The sequence below is a fragment of the Eptatretus burgeri genome, chromosome 1, assembly GCF_056783735.1.
Source record: "Eptatretus burgeri isolate ZD-2024b chromosome 1, Ebu_testis_v1, whole genome shotgun sequence".
Classification (NCBI taxonomy): Eukaryota; Metazoa; Chordata; class Myxini; order Myxiniformes; family Myxinidae; genus Eptatretus; species Eptatretus burgeri.
Window position 1 is genome coordinate 1,167,501 of NC_140961.1, and position 19,013 is coordinate 1,186,513.

At 46.4% G+C, this 19,013-nt stretch overlaps 2 protein-coding genes across 5 annotated transcripts in view; both read left to right on the forward strand.

Moving 5' to 3' along the window:
- ANKRD2 (ankyrin repeat domain 2) overlaps window positions 1–1,224 on the forward strand; it is a 46,677-nt gene extending 45,453 nt beyond the window's left edge. Inside the window, exon 9 of the mRNA XM_085870257.1 lies at window positions 484–1,224. Coding sequence (XP_085726383.1) covers window positions 484–567 — 84 coding nt within the window. The 3' untranslated portion in view covers window positions 568–1,224. The remainder of the gene's footprint in view (window positions 1–483) is intronic.
- A 130-nt stretch (window positions 1,225–1,354) lies between these two features.
- SLK (STE20 like kinase) overlaps window positions 1,355–19,013 on the forward strand; it is a 77,704-nt gene continuing 60,045 nt past the window's right edge. For 2 of the 4 annotated variants that reach the window (XM_085870230.1, XM_085870219.1), the window contains exon 1: window positions 1,356–2,161. In XM_085870230.1, coding sequence (XP_085726356.1) covers window positions 2,009–2,161 — 153 coding nt within the window. In that variant the 5' untranslated portion in view covers window positions 1,356–2,008. Of the gene's footprint in view, window positions 2,162–19,013 lie in introns of all 4 variants that reach the window. The other 2 variants (XM_085870246.1, XM_085870236.1) reach the window with 2 other exon arrangements.

The following is a 19,013-nucleotide window of genomic DNA, read 5'->3' on the forward strand; positions in this document are numbered from 1 at the left end:
GAAGGCCTCATTGGGTGGTTCAGGCCTTAAGGCCTCATTGGGTTCTCCAGGCCTGAAGGCCTCATTGGGTTCTCCAGGCCTGAAGGCCTCATTGGGTTCTCCAGGCCTGAAGGCCTCATTGGGTGGTCCAGGCCTGAAGGCCTCATTGGGTGGTCCAGGCCTGAAGGCCTCATTGGGTGGTCCAGGCCTGAAGGCCTCATTGGGTGGTCCAGGCCTGAAGGCCTCATTGGGTGGTCCAGGCCTGAAGGCCTCATTGGGTGGTTCAGGCCTGAAGGCCTCATTGGGTTGTCCAGGCCTTAAGGCCGATCCTACAATTGCATTACCCAGCATGCCATCCTGGCTGTTAAAGGACATCGAGACGGTGCGGTTATTTCTCGTGTCGTTGACAAAACGCGGACAAGATTCGCAGCTCCCACGGGGTATTGGAACCAGACGTGAGAATGAAGTAAACCGATTCCTTGTCATCCCTGGCTGTGATTTCAGGCTAATAAGACACCGTTGGATCTGGTGCGGAAGTGGGAGGGAGAGCGCCGTGGGGCGTTTGAGCGCGCAGCCTCCAGCGGCTGAAGGAGTCGGCAGAAAGGCAGGTGCCTGGAGGGATGAAGAGCCGAGGAAACGGAGGGGACGATGAGTTTACGGTGTTTTATGAGGTCTGGGCCGACCACCGACCGAGGCCTTATGCTATGGCCGATGTCATGGAAGTCCTTGCACCAAACCGGCCACGTCGTCCCCTTCACTTGATCACACACACGTCATGAATCTGAGGGGGTTTGAGAACAGTGTTCTCTCCGTGTTTCTTGTCCCTTCTCTTATTACGTCATCAATGTCCTCCAACGTCGGCCTTGAGTGTGAACCTCGAAAGGGAAAACCGTTCGATCCTTATTTATTAATTACTCGAGGAGTCCGATGGAGTTATATTCCAATATTTTGCAATGAGATTCATATTTATTATTCGATATGCTGTGACGATTGTACTGCTTGTAGATAAGACAACAGTAACATCAAAAGCTCACAATGTTTTTGTCATCACCGCATATGTTTCATTATTTAATTAAAAACCTTCTTTCATAACTAACTTATTACTCGGAGCCCGACGCAGCACTTGAGTTTCCATCCTTCTGTGAGACGTTTTTGCTTTTTCCCTTTCTTGTCCCTGACCCTCAGTGCTGTTGTCTGTTGTTTCTGGAAAGTTCCACGAATAAAGCGAACACACATGACACGAAACGACTGCGTCGTGATTCGGTGCGTTCCTCGAACGAAATCTTTTTTTAAACGCTTCGACGGCTCCGCGTGTGAAGGCCACCCACGTACGTGATGACGTAATCACGTTAACCTTGCGTCAAGTCGAACGAGCGCGTTCGGCGTGCGTCGACGTTCAGTACAACGCGTACGTACATGAAGTGTATAAACGTCGCCAATTATGAGGTAGATTGAAGATAAAAGTGTGAGCACACGAAGGTGTGAAAATGGTTTTGGCGGACAAGGGATCCGATTGCTGAATTGCCATGACGTCAGCGGTGCGTCATCGAACAACGGTTCGTGTCTGTCCGTTTTCCGCCCCCCTCCCCCTTCCCCTCTCGTCCTCTCCTCACACTCTCGGCTGTTTGACCGATTTGTACTCGCGTGTTTCTCGTGTCGTCAATCCGCTTCGTCGTGAGGCCGGAGTGGCGCGGCCGCGGATCGACGGACAAGGAAAGGTCGGGACCGGGAGCCAGAGGCGGTGATATCGTCAGCGATCCCAACATCGCGATCATCTCTACACCTTGGGTCGACCTGGGCAACGGTCGTTTTCCTGAGGTGCTCGGCAGACGCGATGCCTGATTGGGGGAGGATTAAAGTTTCCGCGTTACCCTGGTAATCGACCGTTACCTCAGCGAGGGGACCCAGAGGAAGAAGAAGAAGAAGAAGTTGTCGTCGTAGGGCTGGGGGACGAGGAGGAGGAAGAAGAAGAAGAAGAAGAAGAAGAAAGGCAACGCTGGTTCCACCGACGGACAGGACTGAAACGGCGATGTCTTTCCTCAACTTCCTCAAGTTCTTCAAGCTGGGCCCTGATAAGAAGAGGGCGAAGCAGTACGAGCACGTGAAGCGCGATGTGAATCCTCAGGAGTTCTGGGAGATTCTGGGCGAGTTGGGTGATGGAGCTTTCGGAAAGGTTTACAAGGTGTGCTCGAGGTTCTTCTTCATCTTCTTCATCTTCTTCATCTTCTTCATCTTCATCATCATCATCATCATCATCATCATCATCATCATCATCATCATCATCATCTTCCTCTTATCACGTGTTACCCTTTGACTTGAATATTACAAAAGTATTTTCAGCAAACCGAGTTCGCGGTTTCCTCGTCTCGTGGACCGAAATTGCCGTGTGTGTGTGTCTGTCCGTCCGTGTGTTTGTCTCTGTGTGTGTGTCTGTCCGTCCGTGTGTGTTTGTCTCTGTGTGTGTGTCTGTCCGTCCGTGTGTGTTTGTCTCTGTGTGTGTGTGTCTGTCCGTCCGTGTGTGTTTGTCTCTGTGTGTGTGTCTGTCCGTGTGTGTTTGTCTCTGTGTGTGTGTTTGTCTCTGTGTGTGTGTGTCTGTCCGTCCGTGTGTGTTTGTCTCTGTGTGTGTGTGTCTGTCCGTCCGTGTGTGTTTGTCTCTGTGTGTGTGTTTGTCTCTGTGTGTGTGTCTGTCCGTCCGTGTGTGTTTGTCTCTGTGTGTGTGTGTCTGTCCGTCCGTGTGTGTGTGTCTGTGTCTGTATGTGTGTTTGTGTGTGTGTACGTGTGTTTGTCTGTAGTGTGTATCTCTGTCTCGCGCCACCTTAACCCATGTATATTTATATTTACCACCCCGATCTGCCGTACAATATATTAAAAGGACATATGAAAGGTTTATGTGCGTTTTACCTGGCCCACCTGTCGCAGTGCTCACTGATATCTATTGGGGTTGTAACCTGAGAGCACACCTGAGCTGTATTCCTGATGTTACCTGCTTTGTGCTAATTGTTGTGGTGACCTGCAAAGAGAGCACAAACACACACATGTGCCAACAACAGTAGAACTTGGTGTGCTGATTGGACGGTTGGTGTCATGTGCTCCCCAAAGTATGACGTAGTGATTATCGAACCATCAATGGTTCTAGGACAATGATAACAATGGTTTTGTTCACTGTTTCTCAATTGCATAAATGAATCGCCTTGGGTTCATAAAGACCAATGGATCAATATGTAATTACCTTCACCATAGGAGAGGCCCATGCACGTGGGTCTCTGTCTGTCTCTGTCTGTCTGTCTGTCTGTCTGTCCACACATAATATAATGTGCTTTTGTAGGCCACAAACACCACTTGCTGATATACAGTATTCCATATTCTCTTCTTTTTTAACTGAGTACCTCTTATTAGGAACTCAGAAACATCCCATCACCTCGCTGAAGGAAATATAAAGGTGGGGAAGGGGGGAGAGAGAATGAGGGATAGAGGACTAAGGGGAGGGATAGCTCGCAGGGGTGAGGAATAGGGGAGCTATGAAGATAAGAATCCATTGCCAGTAAAGAAGAGCGAGGAAGGGAGAGCGACGCCTCACCGAACATTGCTATACATTCTGGGAGGGGTGTGAATTGGGGAGGGGGGGTTGGGAGGAGGTAAGCTTGAGGGGAGGGGTTCTCAACTTGCGTTTGGAAGTGGGACTTGTAGAGAAAGGGTGGGAAAGGGTACAGGATTGAATGAAATGGGGTACATTAATATAGTATGCAGACCGCCAGGAGATGTCTATAGGGGTGGAGAGGGCAGGAGGTTTGGGACGAGGTAAGTGTGAGGGAAGGTCAAGGAAAGGCAGTGTGAGGGGAAGGGAAGGCAGTGCAAGGGGAGGGGAAGACAGCATGAAGGTGGGGGGGCGGAAGGGAAGGCAGCATGAAGGGTGGGAAAGGGAAGAGCAATACTGTAAAGGATTCGGCGGTGGCGGGATTCACACCCTACTCTGACAGCCTCGTGTTGAAGATTCGGCATCACTTAACAGCACCACCGTCTCCGGGGTTATAACGCCGGCTGGCTCGGCACAGGTCTCGGGTCACGCGCCTCAGATCACGATATCAAAGTACACCTGTGCCTTACCTGTTGGGGAAATAGACCCCGGTTACAGACTGGGTTTGTCAGAGACCGAGCGAAGTCTGCCAGTCTGTAGCCATTTTGGTTTTCAATACAAATCGAGTGAATTGTTCCTCAGCACGGCACGAATAAACTCAAAGCGGCAACTTTCATATGAATCAGCCAGATTTATTGGGGACACATCGGGGAACACGACACAAGCAAAACATTCACAAACGTTATAATTAATCGATAACCCGCTCTTAACTAGGGAGCTACGGGTTTTGAAGGGAACCCTAGCGAAATATACCTTAGCCAACATGCAGACAAGACACAGAGTACTTGGTGATGCCTCATGGACGAGAGGAAAAGTGTCAAAGGCACGAATGCGGCTCGTGACACGCTGATGCCAACGGATTGCAGCGGCCAAACTTGAGCACGCCGCGTGGCAAGATGGCGCTCGTACTCTTTCTCCCGGCACCGCTTGCGCACCAGCGTGGCAAGACCGCGCTCCTTCTCTTATTGGTACCGCTCGCGCATGCAGCCTCGGTGCGTCCAGCCCCCGTAAGGTCGACGGCACAAGACAGTCAGATCGATGGTAGGTTCCAGTGGGTTTCTCACAAGGTCCAGTATACAAATCCAGTCCTGGCCTGTTCACCAGACTAGGCCAAATCGGGGTGTTGGGCTCCGCAGGCGGATCGATGGGATTAAAGACGTGTCGAGCCGTGCAGTGAGTAAGGACAGTTAGAGACTCCAGATGAACCTGTCGATGACCTCCTCATAAAAGTCCATCGCCGACTCCCCTCATGCAGTCCCTCCTGCCTTCCTGGGGCTCGCTCTTCTCACGAAAGCCGATCCCAGACTCACAAAGCAGCTAGTTTCTTTTTACAGCCGATCACAGACTCCCACTAGCCGTTTCTCATCCAGCAGAAGGCAGACTGACCTCATCCAGTTCCTCTTGCCTTTCGGGGCGGCCTTTTCACAAAAGCCGATCGCAAAAACCCTCATGCAGTTCCTCCTACGGCCGATCACCCGACTGGCGCAGCCGTCCCTTATACAGCAGATCGCGACTCGACACCAGGCAGTTACTCTCTTGCCTTCCCGGCGCTCACTCTCTCGACGCTCCCCCGGGGACCCGTGATTGGTCCATCGCTCAAGCTTGCAGCTGCCCTCCACCAATCTGCTGCCGACACGTCTCGCCGACCGACACTCTCAGAGCGCTGGGCGGGGCTAGTTCGGAGAGGAGAAGGAAAAATAAGCAAGGCGCCTCCCGGTCCAGCACCATTGTACGAACGCTGGACAGTGTAACGTCCAATTCCTAACCCTAACGCATGTAACGTCCAATTCCCGAACATCCTGACTAAACATGCATTTAAGGGGGAATCTGGGCTAATCCTATATTTAATAACACACTCAGGGCCATTTCCGAAACAATATAACGTACCCAATCAGAAAGATTTTCTTCACACATGCAGTGACCTTTGCACCCCTCTGGTCGGCTCACTGAATCTGATTCGTACATGCTACAGTCACCTCAACAGGGGGGGGGGGGGTGGGGGGGCTGGGAGAGAGAGAGAGGGAGAGATGGGGGAGAGGGATTCCGGCAGTTGTGACGGCCAGTTTAACATCCATCCGAGGGACAGCACACACATCGATGACTCACCCTGACTGTGGAACACCGGGATAACTGTTTATAGCCGGGTCGGTATTCATACCAAGACAAGACAGCTTGGAGCATGCGTACCTCTCGGCTATCCTGCCGTGATGTGTGATGTGGCGAATCATTGCTTTGTTGTTGAAAACATTTTTTATTCATTGTAATCATCTAATTTATTTTGCCTTCTTAACGCCGGAGATGTCCACAAGGACAACCGTGCCGCAATATCGCCATGGAAGCTTGAAGAGCACTCCAAGCAAGCACTTCAATGACACGGATGAAGAAACCTTAAAAAAAACGAAACGTTTTACCTCCGGTGACGATGTCGCCGGTTGCATTATGTTTTCTGGTTGTATGTACATGTGAATTTTCTCTCTTTTCTCTGCAACCGTTTATCCGATGAACACAATTTTCACCATAGACGCGACTCATCATGCAGTATTTTTATAATGATAATTATGATGTCATAGGTCACGTGGGGTGGCAGCCATGTTGGAAAATGGAAAAAAACTTTGGATCTCTGTATCTCCTCAACTGCAAGATGGAAAAAAATTGAAACTTGGCACCTGGCAACTACTCTGCATGGGGAAAGGAGCCATTTAACTATGATGTCATCTGTGAAGTGGTATCCCGGACAAAATTTGACAAATAGAACGCTGCATTCGATCAGTATGAAAATTTGTGAGGTTTATCTTGGGAAATATTTCAACAGATAAATAGTTATGACATCATCCGTCATGTGGTTTGGCCATATTGTTTAAAAACAAGTTCGAATTGCGAGCATAACCTGTGGGAGTTCATTCGTACAACTCTCAGGTGAGCGATAGCATGGACGACAGATAGTTTTGAAATTTGGTAAAATGAAATCATATCATCACTTGCGACTTAATTTTGCGTTGGGCATCGCCCAGCGCATTTAATTTTATTTTTTTTAATAACGATTTTAAGAAAATGGGCCGAAAGGACCGGAATCGCACTTTGGGCTCAGTTAATGCCTGGGGAATCATCATCACACCATTTGAAAGCCTTTATCCCTGAACAGGGGTCAGCTTTTTGCGGGCTCCAATGGTACCCTTCCTTGTGGCAATGTTTTTACAGCCGGATGCCCTTCCTGAAGCCAACCCTTCAGTCGCCTTCCACCCTGCAGGGATAATTACCAGTATACTGGTGCTCATTTCGCCGACCTTCGGAAGGATGACAGGCTGAGTCAACCCCCCTTATGCTAACTCAGCGGCCAGCCGGGCTCAAACTCAGGACCCCAAGGATCCCAAGCCACTGCCTTAACCACTAAGCCACACCAGGCTCATAGTTAATGCCTGGGGAATGGTCTCTAGAATATAACCTGTCAAGTTTGGTTCAGTTCCGTTTACGAACAACCAAGAAATAGCAATTTTTTTAAAAATGGGCCGAGAGGGCCGTTTGTCAGCCCAAAGGGCCATAATCTCACTTTGGGCTCAGTTAATGCCTGCAGAGTGACCTCTAGAATATACCTGTCAAATTTGGTCCGGTTTCTTTCATGAATAACCAACAGAGCAATTTTAAGAAAGTGGGCCGAAAGGGCCGTTTCTCGGCCCAACGGGCCGGAATCGCACTTTGGGCTCAGTTAATGCCTGGGGAATGGTCTCTAGAATATACCTGTCAAGTTTGGTTCGGTTCCATCCACTAATAACCGAGAAATAACAATTTTAAGAAAATGGACCGAAAGGGCCGTTTCTCAGCCCAAAGGGCTGGATAGTGTATGTCATTGTGTAATTTGGTCAACTTTTCATATAGAATCTGGAAACTTGTAATTTTTCACTTCCTATATTTACAGTGAACACAAAAACAGCTGTTTCCAATTTTTTTTATTCATAGGCAGTCACCAAATTCCAAAATTTTAAGAAATCGAAGAATTTACCCATTATAGCACATTCAGAGATAATAAAAAAATATCTGTTCAGCTAAATTTAACCCAGTTAAGCATTATTTACGAACCCCCCAAAATATGACAGCTAAATACGCACAAAAAGGAGATTCTGTAGTACTGAGAACATACAAATTGAATGGATGTGCAAATACAAAACACAAAGATGCTTTGGCATCTATAATTATTTAGTCATCCAAGTCCTCATTTTCCTCGTCATCGCTTGAATTCTCATCAATTGCGACATTGTTGCATGTGTCCTCAGCTCCTTCACACTTGCAGAGCTCTCTACAGGCTAGATTATGTGCCTTACAAGAGCACCGTCCACTGCACTTACTGGCGACACAGGAACACTTCACAAGTTCCACCACAGCCTCCGGTGCTGCTGGAACTTTTGAGACAACTGGGACATAGTGGCCGTCCTCCAGTTGTCGCCATCCCAGAGTAACAGGATCCAGTAGAATCGGTACAGCTACCAAGTCTTGCAACCATATGTTGGCTTGTAGGTGTACGTGCAATATATGCTCAGTGATGCATCCTTGAGTCGGAAGTAGCTTCTCCACACCTTGGTTACCCTTCAGCTGCTTGAACATGTGCCACCTCAGTGCCTTGGCTGATGCAAACCCAGAGTTGAACAGCTGACACAACTTTTCACATCCAGACAACACCCCTGGTGATGGGTACACTCCAACACCAAGTCCAGCAAGAGCACAGATAACATCTTCGCTTGCCTTCATGAAGACTTTGAAGCATGATGACTTCCCCTTTCCTTTGATGTGACCAGTGGTATCACTACGAGTGAGTGCATGCAATCCTGGCAATGCTGCTGCTCTTTCTGCACCTCGAGCAACATAGATGGGCTCGAGTTTGATTTTTCATCGTCCATTTCCAGTGCCCAAGATGATAACACTGTCCGCCTTCAGATCAGGTACTCTTCGCAGAGCAAGCACTAGCACATCAGTATCACAAGAATATATGTGCACAGTATTGCCCAGATGACTCACTGCCACTGCATACAAGATCAACAGTGTATCAGCTTCCTCTTGTGGACTCGGAATGCTCACCATGTTTGGCTGGGAAGAAAGGACGCCTTTCTGGGTGTGTGTGGTGATCGGCACTTTGCACAATTGAACAGCTTTTTGTGCAAGATACAACACAAGATTGGCTTTTGTTTCCTCAGTGCTCAGAAATGACGAAGACTTTTATCGTCTACTTTATACCCCTTGTCCTGTGTTCTCTCTATGTAAAAGACACTACATGTATATTGTCTAAATATGCAGGATCAGGCAAAGATATCAGAGTGGTCATATTGATGAGTGTTAGGGATTATGATTATGATGTCTATTATAGATCTTCTACTGCATACATTGTCTGAAAATACAAAATGAAATTTGTCTTCAAAATTTTTAGGTCATCTCTTCGAGCATGACCTAATAATATTGGTGTTGAGAGGAGAGGTGACGATCCGTCCGTCCACAATGAAGTTGAAGCGGGAGATCTGGTCATTAGTGATCCTGATAGAGGTCGATGAGACGTACACGATGGTATGACTTTCAAGGTCAAGGTAACGAGGCCTTTGAAGTTGCGAAAAGGATGATTTTCAAATTCTATCTCCTCCGCCATTTCTCAAGCGATCTTGAATTTGATTGTAGCGTATGAATCTATGGGACAATATCTAAATTTTGGTCGGTCCGGATTTTCGATATTCGCTTTGGTTTTTGTGTCGTGTGACTTCAAATTTGGCAAAAAATGCGAAAATGACGATTTTCATGCGAAAATGGTGATTTTCAAAATCTATCTCCTCCTACATTTCTCAAGCAATCTTGAATTTGATTGTGACATATGAATCTATGGGACAATATTTAAATTTGGTTGGGCCGGATTTTCCATATTCGCTTTCGTTTTCGTGTCACGTGACTTCAAAGTTGGCAAAAAATGCGAAAATGACGATTTTCAAAATCTATCTCCTCCTACATTTCTCAAGCAATGTTGAATTTGATTGTGGCATATGAATCTATGGGACAATATCTAAATTTGGTCAGGACGGATTTTCGAATTTAGCTTTCGTTTTCACGTCACGTGACTTCAAAGTTTGCAAAAACTGCCCTACCTTCAGGAGGCTATATATTTTCTCGCAGAGATGACTGTCACTCCTGCACGGGTGTATTTTAATTATCGATTTTCGTCACTCGCTGGCCGCCATCTTGGATTTTTGTCATTAGCAATGTTTGGAAAAATTGGAAACAGTTGATTTGTAGTCCTATGTGATCTTAGGAAGTGAAAGAACACAAGTTTCCAGATTCTATATGAAAAGTTGAACATTGTATGAATTGCTACATAACAACATACACTAGGAATCTCACTTGGTTATTGCCTGCAAATATGTGTTTCGTATATGCCTGTCAATTTTCCTCGAATTCTGTTCACGAATAATGGAGAAATAGACGTTCTAATAAACTGTACACAAGAAAAGAGAGAACGTGGGGTGGAAGACCCCACGGGGTAAAAATAAAATAAATCTCCAGAACTGCTTTACAGATCAAAGTGAAACTGCACACAAATGATCGACTATCCATGCTGAAGAAAGTTTGATAACTTTGACATCATAGGTCACATGGTCTGGCAGCCATCTCAGATTTACCCTCAAACTTTCAAAAATCTTCTCCAGAACGGCTGGACAGATTGAGGGGAAACTTCACAGACATGTTTCCCATGACTTGGGGATGTTAGGATGATGAGGAATAATTGATACGTCTCGTGGTTCAGTGGCCATATTGGATTGAAGAAAAATAATTAAATGATGTTTTCTCTGGAACCGCTTATCCGATCGAAGCGAAATCGACCAAGTATCAGACCATATACCTGCACACAGTGAGGAAATGATGACATCATAGGTCACGTGGTGTGACAGCAATATGGTATAGAAAAATGAAACTTCACACATGTGATCCACTAAATCTTGGGCAGAGTCCAAATTTTGAATGCTATTGGTCATGTGGTTTGGCAGCCATGTTACTTTGAAAACCGAAAATTTAGAAACCTTTTGATCCAAAACCACTTAACAGATCAATATGAAACACGTCTCGTTACATGAAGCAAGGGCAGTGAATCACAACTGCAAAGTTTTGCATTGATTGTGAGAACAGTTTCCAAAATAAATTTTTTTTTAGCTCGCCTATTCGAAGAACAGAGAGCTATATCGTCAGTGTTAGCGCGAGCATCAGCGTCAGCGTGAGCGTGAAAATGTTAAAGTTTTTGGTGCAAGTTATTTCCTTTCTAATGTTTTTATCGACCACACTATTTTTACTGATTACAATATTCAAATACATATATTGCTTTAAAATTATTTGGATCAGACTTCACTGCAATGCTTTATAAAAAATATTATGAGACTAGTCTTTCAAAAACGAAAAATGATAAATGAATAAACAGGCGAGCATTGGGTGGCTTTGACACCACTCTGGTTAATATATTCCTTGAAACCAATGTGGCTGCCACACCACATGACTGATGATACCATTTTTAAATCAAGTGTATGCAGCAAGGGCAGTGTATCATAACTTCAGAGTCTAGTATTGAAAGGTTAAATGGTTTCAGAGAAATAGTTGTTTAATTATATCTTTAAAACCAACATGACTGCCACATCATGTGACTGATGAGATCATTGTTACATCATGTGAGATGAGATCAAGACCACAACCCTTTCCAGAGAGGGACAACAAGGCCTCTCTTCCAGTCAGTTGGGATGATATTCCAGGCAGAGCACGTAACTGCATGCAATGACATGAGTGCAGCATTTCCACCAGCCTTGAGAAGTTCAGCATGGATGCCACAGATCCCAGGAGCTTTACCCCATTTCAACTGGTTCAACACAGACTGTTTTCCACAAACGAAGGTGGATCATAGTTGATTGGAGGGTTAGCAGTAGGTGTAGTAACACCCCTTTCGTGCAAATCAACAGCTGGTGGGTCAATCTCCTTTGCCACACCACCAGCATTGGAATCCCTAGTCCATCAATGAGCCTGTGGGCACTGAAACCATGAACCAGCCACCCTATGTCCATGACTTCTTGCAAAGTCGAAGAACTTAGTGCTATTCTGGTTCACAGTTGCAGACGCATGGGGACTAATACATGTCTCATAACCATTCCTATCAGTGCCATTTGATGTATTGAAATTCCGAGGCATAGAAGAGCATCTCAGTGAGGCACAGATCAACTACAGACTCGAGCGTGGCATATAATGCGTCCTTCTGGGTGAGTTCATTCGCTTCAGTCAGAGCATATCCAGAGACCAGGGAAACGACACCCAATGAGTGACGAATGCTTAATCTCGTAATACGCTCGTTGATCGGTGTTACCTCATTTATCATTGGAGTCAGCTTATTGGACACTGCGACAGCAACTCCTTGGGCATGGTGACCATCAAAGCGAGCAGACCAATAGTAGGTGGAACCACCCGTCACTATCCCGTCTCCGAACCTCAGAGTGCTGCAATACCGATGTTCAGATGATAACAGAGATAGGTAATCATCCTCTCTTTGAGATAAGACATTCCAGGCACCCATCCAAAGGGACCGCCTCAGGTTAACCCATGGAGACCACAGTCTGGTGGACGACACCTCATTTCCTTACATTTGTGGGTTTTGGTGGACGATCACTGTCTGAGACCACCTGACCTGACATTATGGAGTTGGACACATACTGACATTACTATATTTATTATATTTGGGAAACCCCCCAGCATAGATATGTTGAGACATTTGGACCCCCGCCCCCTCCCCCCACCCTCTCACTTCATATCTGATGCTTCATTCAAGAGAGGGAGGAGGGGGAGAGGATCATGCAAAGGGGAAATGTGGGGTGGGGTTGGGGTGGTCGAGGGTTTGGAGTGACTTACTTCTGCCTTGACTTGATTGACTTGGGAGGATTGACTTGATTTGAGAGGGGGGAGAACCTGCCTTGACTGCCTTACATTGAATACACCTCACTTCACAAATTAAAGATTCCTTAAAACCAAAATTTATTCATAAATATTGCATTCCATTGTTGGTCCACATGTTCATTTTCTTTCGTACAAAAATTTTCAAAGTATTGTTTCATTGTGTCGTTGGAAAAGAGTTATTACTCGCCTGAAATAAATTATGTATATATCCCGGGAATATGAAAAAATATAATTTGACTGCATTTCGATCCCTAACTTCAGTTTGCCCTTGCAGGGAAGCCGACCTTTCCTCTTCTTCTCCCATTCCTCACTACTCACCCTATTCTCGCTCTTCTACTTCCCCTCTCACCTCTCCTCCCCCTCCTCACGACACCCCCCCTCCCGACCATCTCATTCAACCAGATACCTTAAAAATGGCTATTAGATATTTGTCCGATTTATTTATTTATTTATTTTTCCATTCTCACCTTTTGCTGCCAGATTAGATTTGTTATTTGCTGCAGGTGCCATGAAGCATGAAACGATCTGTTTCATGGTCGGGTTGTCAGCGACTAAACCGTCTCCCCCACCAGGTTTTGTGGTGAGGATGGTGTATTGTATGGATATCAACACCCAGCAGGATTAAAAACAAAATCTGTCAAAGGGTGGAGGAGCTTCTTGTGAGCCAACGCCCATCCACATCTCATGCCCAAATGTGTCTGTGGACATCCTCCTGCAGTTGGATTACTTTTTTGAGGAGGTTGGTGGCAGGATTTTCCCTCCGGCCACAGTAAAACACTTCATGCTGCAAAACATACAAATGCAAGGAAATCTGAAAACCCATTCTGTGGGAGTACCTCCTGTGCTGCTGCCATTCGCAGGGTACATGACGGGATTGGGGCAAAGTCTTCGGGACCCCTATTGCTTGATGATAGGAGGACAACCATGGGGTAAACCTCCAGGGTCAGATTGCGGTGGTGTGCGGCAGAGTGGTGCTGAGGTGGCATCCACCAGATGGCGGACTCCTTGGGTTAACCTGAGGCGGTCCCTTCGTCCTTTCTCTGACCTTCGTGTCTGGACATTCGTGTCTGGAATGTCCTATCTCTAAGAGAGGATGATAATCTGTGTATATGTATACGTATCATTGTGTCACTAGGTAATAGAAGGAAAAATTGAACGATGGATTTTTTTCAAGTCTCGCCCCCTAAAATTGTTCCACTTAGTGTAAAAAATGCGGAGGAGAAATTTGGTCTTGATTGGTCAACATTTAAAGGTTGCCCTCGTAACTGAAAACAAGACCCATTTGTTCACATCAACAAGCTGTTTACAGGTACTGCTTGGGGCGAACCAAATATTTAAAAAACAAGGCAATTTGGTAATGTAACGAAAGTAAGACACTTAAAAACGCAAAGAACACGAACATTTTATTGTATAATTTTATTATATATTTATTATATAAGAATAATATAAACTATTTGAAATATAATACATAATTTGGTGAATAATGGCATAAAATGGAGAAGCAACAAAAGCAAAACATTGAAAATTAAAACACATATAGCACGAAAATTGGTGCTCATATGATGATCAGTGATTAGTTCTTTCGTGTTCTCAACAATGCTGATTTGTTCGAAGCTTGATGTTTCTTTCTTTGGTCATTGACAACTTGAACGAGGAACTGGAGCTGTTCCTCTTTCCCCGTTAACTTTCCATTCAGATCCTTGACCAGAGCCACGCCCTGTTCTGCTCTGTCGTTCACCACCGCAAGTTTGGAGACCACAACCCAAGCTTGTACGTATTCAGAGTTTGACGTGCACGAGGAGGGATGGTGGACCAGAAAGCCATCTTGCAATTGAAGTTTCGAGAAGAATCCTCGGGTGTTCTTTGTAACCAGTTGCTCCAGTCCCTTGCTGTCGCTGAGGAACATAGCATCAAGAACCAGAGGTCATTTTGGCAGCCTGTAAGGGGCTTCCTGATCGCTGCTTTGGTGAGCGCATCTGTGTTCGCTGTTTGGAACTGTTGCTGGTCAATGCAGGTCCAATGATCACGGAAGCGCTTCAAAAGCGGAATTTCTGAACCAGTTGACTCTGAACCCAGCGATGTTGCAAATGCCGCCTGCAGCACCAACTCCAGGACATGGTGTCTGCACGCGCAGTATAACAGGTCACGTCCAAGTTTTTCTTCCAGAAAAACACAAGTTCCTCCACGATGGCCTGTGTTTGTCACGGTTGTGTTGAAACACATAGCTTTGACATGATCAGTCACTCTCCATTCATTCAGGCATTCTACGATGGCATTTGCTTCTGCAAGCGTGGTTTCTGACAAGTGTTGGTGCCCCGAGGAGCTTCTATGTCCCAGAGCCAGATACAAGAATAGGTAAACAGTCAACATATTCTCATGACATTAGATCTTGCATGAGTTTTCCGTCCCAGTGAATAGTCAACGGACCATTGCCTTGAAACTCGCTCTTCAGCTGCCGAGCCTTCAGGATAAGGAATTTTTTTCACGCTGACGATGAATGGATACACGATTGATATTGTCGCTGGCATCATGATCTAAGTTGGTAGCTGCCTCAGCCAGCAGAAATGTAGCCTTTCTTGATGAGACTTGCGTGTGATGAAGCGCTACCGCCAATTCCAATGTCATGATGTTCTTCGTTGGTCTTTGTTTAGGCATGAACGATCCACCATATGCTCCTTCTTGGCTATCATCTGCACTGGAGGATGAGGACTCCAAAACCGCTACGTTATATACTGCTTCCAATTCAGCTGCTGATCGCTTTCTTCGTTTCTCTTCTTCTTCCCGACGTTGAATACAAGCTTTGACTTGGCGCTGATGGGTCTTGTCCAAACTTGCAATTGAACCTGGACGTCCTTTCTGGCGCTACTGCTGAAGGAACTCCCAATCCTCTCAGTACTTGACTGATTTCTCACAATCAGCGTGGGCGATGTCAAAGAGACTATCGAGGCGTTCAATGAATTCTTTTTCTTTTGTCTTGTGTGAATCGCTCGTCCTTGAGGCGTGCGTTTTGAGTCCTTTCCGCTCCTCAAACTTTTTCGAGTTTGCTGATGCAGTGTTGCTCAAGCCTGGTTGGAATGTGAGCTTTCTCCCAGAAGGACATCACTGCTCAAACTGACTTCCTCAAGGCGTCACGCATTGTCAATTTCTTTGCACGGTGAGGGTAAAGGAAGTAGCCGAATGCTTGCCTGTAGGAAGGAAGCTTGCATCCATTCACATCATCAATCGTTACCCCTAATAAGTAGATACATTTGTGGGTTTCCTTCTCCAGAAATCAGAAATCCAGAACTGAGAATCGGTGAATCGTTAATTGAGATTGTCACAACAACTGCCACACAAATAGAATACATAGATTAATACACACACAGATATACAGATCACATTATAGATAATTAGATATATTTATTGATTTCCACCGCGTTCGGCGAGCGGACGACCATTTTAGCCAAATCGCGGTCGTGTGCCCATCGAACGCCGCAATCCAGTCGTGGCTTTCCGGACCAACCCCGGAATCCAGCCACGGATGCCTTAATGCATCATAAACTAGTCAATTATTCTGTCCACGCGCTACAGGGTCGATCGCCGAATTATCAATTTACCTAATTATTCGCGCGGACAGAAATCCCGAGAGTTTATACCTCGACAGGATCTGTATGAAAACGAGCCGCTTAAGCGTGCTCGTTCCGTGTGCGAAGCCGAGCGGTTTTAATTCGCCAAATCCCATCGGACCCGATTATCACTTTTATCAGCTTAAAAAGCCAGTTAATTCCCGATGCGTGCCGTGGCAGTTAATGGTAGAAAATGACGCAACGAGCAGGCTGACATTCAAACAATGGGGGTTTCTTTATTTTAAACAAGCACGTAAGCAGTCAATGGGGGGGGGGGGATGGGGACGGGACGTGAGCAAAGCCTACAGCCGGTTCTATGCTGAATTTACAAACGAGCATGCACGCAACAACAATTCTACTTATCCAGACTGGCGCCACAAACAGACATACGCACGCGCAGACAGAAATGGTGTGGCTGGAGCCTTTATTCGGCCTTCAGCTCAGAGGACAGGGGAGCTGAGGACCAGGATGGCTGGCTACCTGGCCGCCAACGCGCGGCTGGACGATCCGGCATTCCAGGAGCTCCGGTTGCTGGGGATTCGCGCGGCGCAACTACAGCCGGCCGAGGTGAGCCAAAGTGATCGCCCAGGCTTGTGATCGCGCGGAGGAGGAGGAGATGGCGACACTGGGAGCATTCTCCCTTTCTCTTGGCTGGCTGGCTCCCTCCAGAACTCGTGCGCGACCACCTTGCCAGGACCAGAACGAGAGAAAAACGACGACCGTGCCAGACCCAGAACAGAACGAACCTCTCTGCGCCCCGCGCACGCGTAGACCGCGCTATTTTTTTTTATCTTCCCTTCTCCTAAAGGGCCGGGGGGGGGGCGCCTCCTCGCAACTCCGCCCTCTCCACACCGGACGACCTTCTGCGCATGCGCACCCCGTCATTCCTCAGAGGCGTGCCTTTTCTTCCCTTCGTGACTCAGCCCCGGTGCCCCCCCCCCCACGAGCTGCTTTTATGCCCATACAAGGCAAGGAATTCAGATCGGGGATGCAGTCTGAACACGCCCGCATTCCAGTGAGCGCGCAGGGGACGCTCGCTGTTCCGTAGCGTGTCCGCCACCAACGGGCATTTTGTGGCTGTTGTTGTTGTTGATGGTTTTCCTAATACAAATTGCAGCGCATGAACATTAAATTACCCATCAGACTAGGGTCGGGACCCTAACTGGCAACATATACTTACTGATACAACTGAGCTGCAGGACCTGAATGTTGAGTGCGATAGCTTTCCAAATCCGCAACAATATATATAATGCATTACTCATGTGATTGTGGTGATGCTGGTGTAAACAAACATATTGCGCTGCCAGTCTTATAAAAGTACAGTATAGCACAAAAAATTATGTATCGTACATAATACTTGATAATGATATTAAACAACTGTGTTGCTGGTTTATGTATTGTATTTACTATACTGTACTTTTTATCATTATTTAAGAGTGTACTCTTTCTCCTAATTAAAAAAAACGTTTACTGTAAAACAGTATGCCGTGTTAGCACCCATTCCACCATAGCTACGACCTTAAAGAACAAGAACAAAGTGAAGCTGTTCTGCTTCATTGAAAGCAATGAGGCTAACAAGAAATTGAGAAGGGCCTATATCGGATCTGGAGAAACTTCAAATGACCTGGATTGAAGACAAGACGCACAAGCGTATCCCTCTCAGCACCATGACGATCACAGCCAAAGCAAAAAGTTTGTTTACGATGTTGAAAGAACGATGAAATCGCTTATCGACGCATGATGTATTAGGTATCTGATAAACGATTATGGACATGCTGTCCAAGCATTAAGCTTTGAAAGGCAGGGGTGACCTTTTATAGTTATTCAAATAAAATAATTTTTCAGTCACCATATTTTTACTACCAATGGGATAGATTCCTGTGGTGAAAGCATGAAAATTCCAAACTTTGCATTTAAGTGACATATATATACACACATATATATGTACATACTTAGCCATCCATCCATTGGGACCATAGTCTGTTCAGAGTGTTGGTGCTGTTTAAGCAGTCTCCTTGGCTATTAGGTACAATCCTGGACAGGTCGCCACTCCAACACAGTATACCAGCAAGCTGGCACTCATTTTGCCGACCTCTGAAGGATGACAGGTCGAGTTAACCCCACCTGGTATTAATTCATCAGCTGAGCGGGATTTGAACTCGGGACCCTTGGATCCCAAACCCGCCACCCTAACCATTAAGCCAATACCAGGTATATAGAGGGGTTCACAGGACAGAAAATACCCGAGCGGTATACGGAATGACCCCGCCGGATGGCGAAGCTGCTGGAAACAGGCTGCTGCATCCCATGGCCTGGCTGAAGAGTAGAGGAGAGGGATAGGCCACAGCTCTGGCATGGTGGGGCACAACTCTGGTGCAGCAACTCTCGGTAATAATGCAGCCTCCGTCGACTCAGTCCATGGGCATCTCTGGCTTCTGCCCGACATTCCAGCCTTTACAATCCCAAGCCCCCATGTCACTCGTGACTTTCTGCGCCCCTCCTCGCTCACCATTGGGCCTTGGGTCCATGTGATGGATGGAGGATTGCTTCATGATTCTTGTCACAAAAGTGCTCCCATGGAATGGTGTGGGACTGTGACATTTCCTGCCAAGCTTGTGCCTCCAGGCCTACTAGATGTTTAAAATAGACAAAATACAGATTGCAAATGAGAGAACATAAAACAAAGGCTTATAGTGTTGGCAGTTTTTAGACACACACATTCGGAAGGGTGGATGTCGTCTATCTATTACATAAAACGACGCACATCCAATATCACGATTAACTAGATATTTGCGATCACAAGCCTCCCGTTTAGCAGGACTTGGACATGTTAAATAAGGTGACTGCAT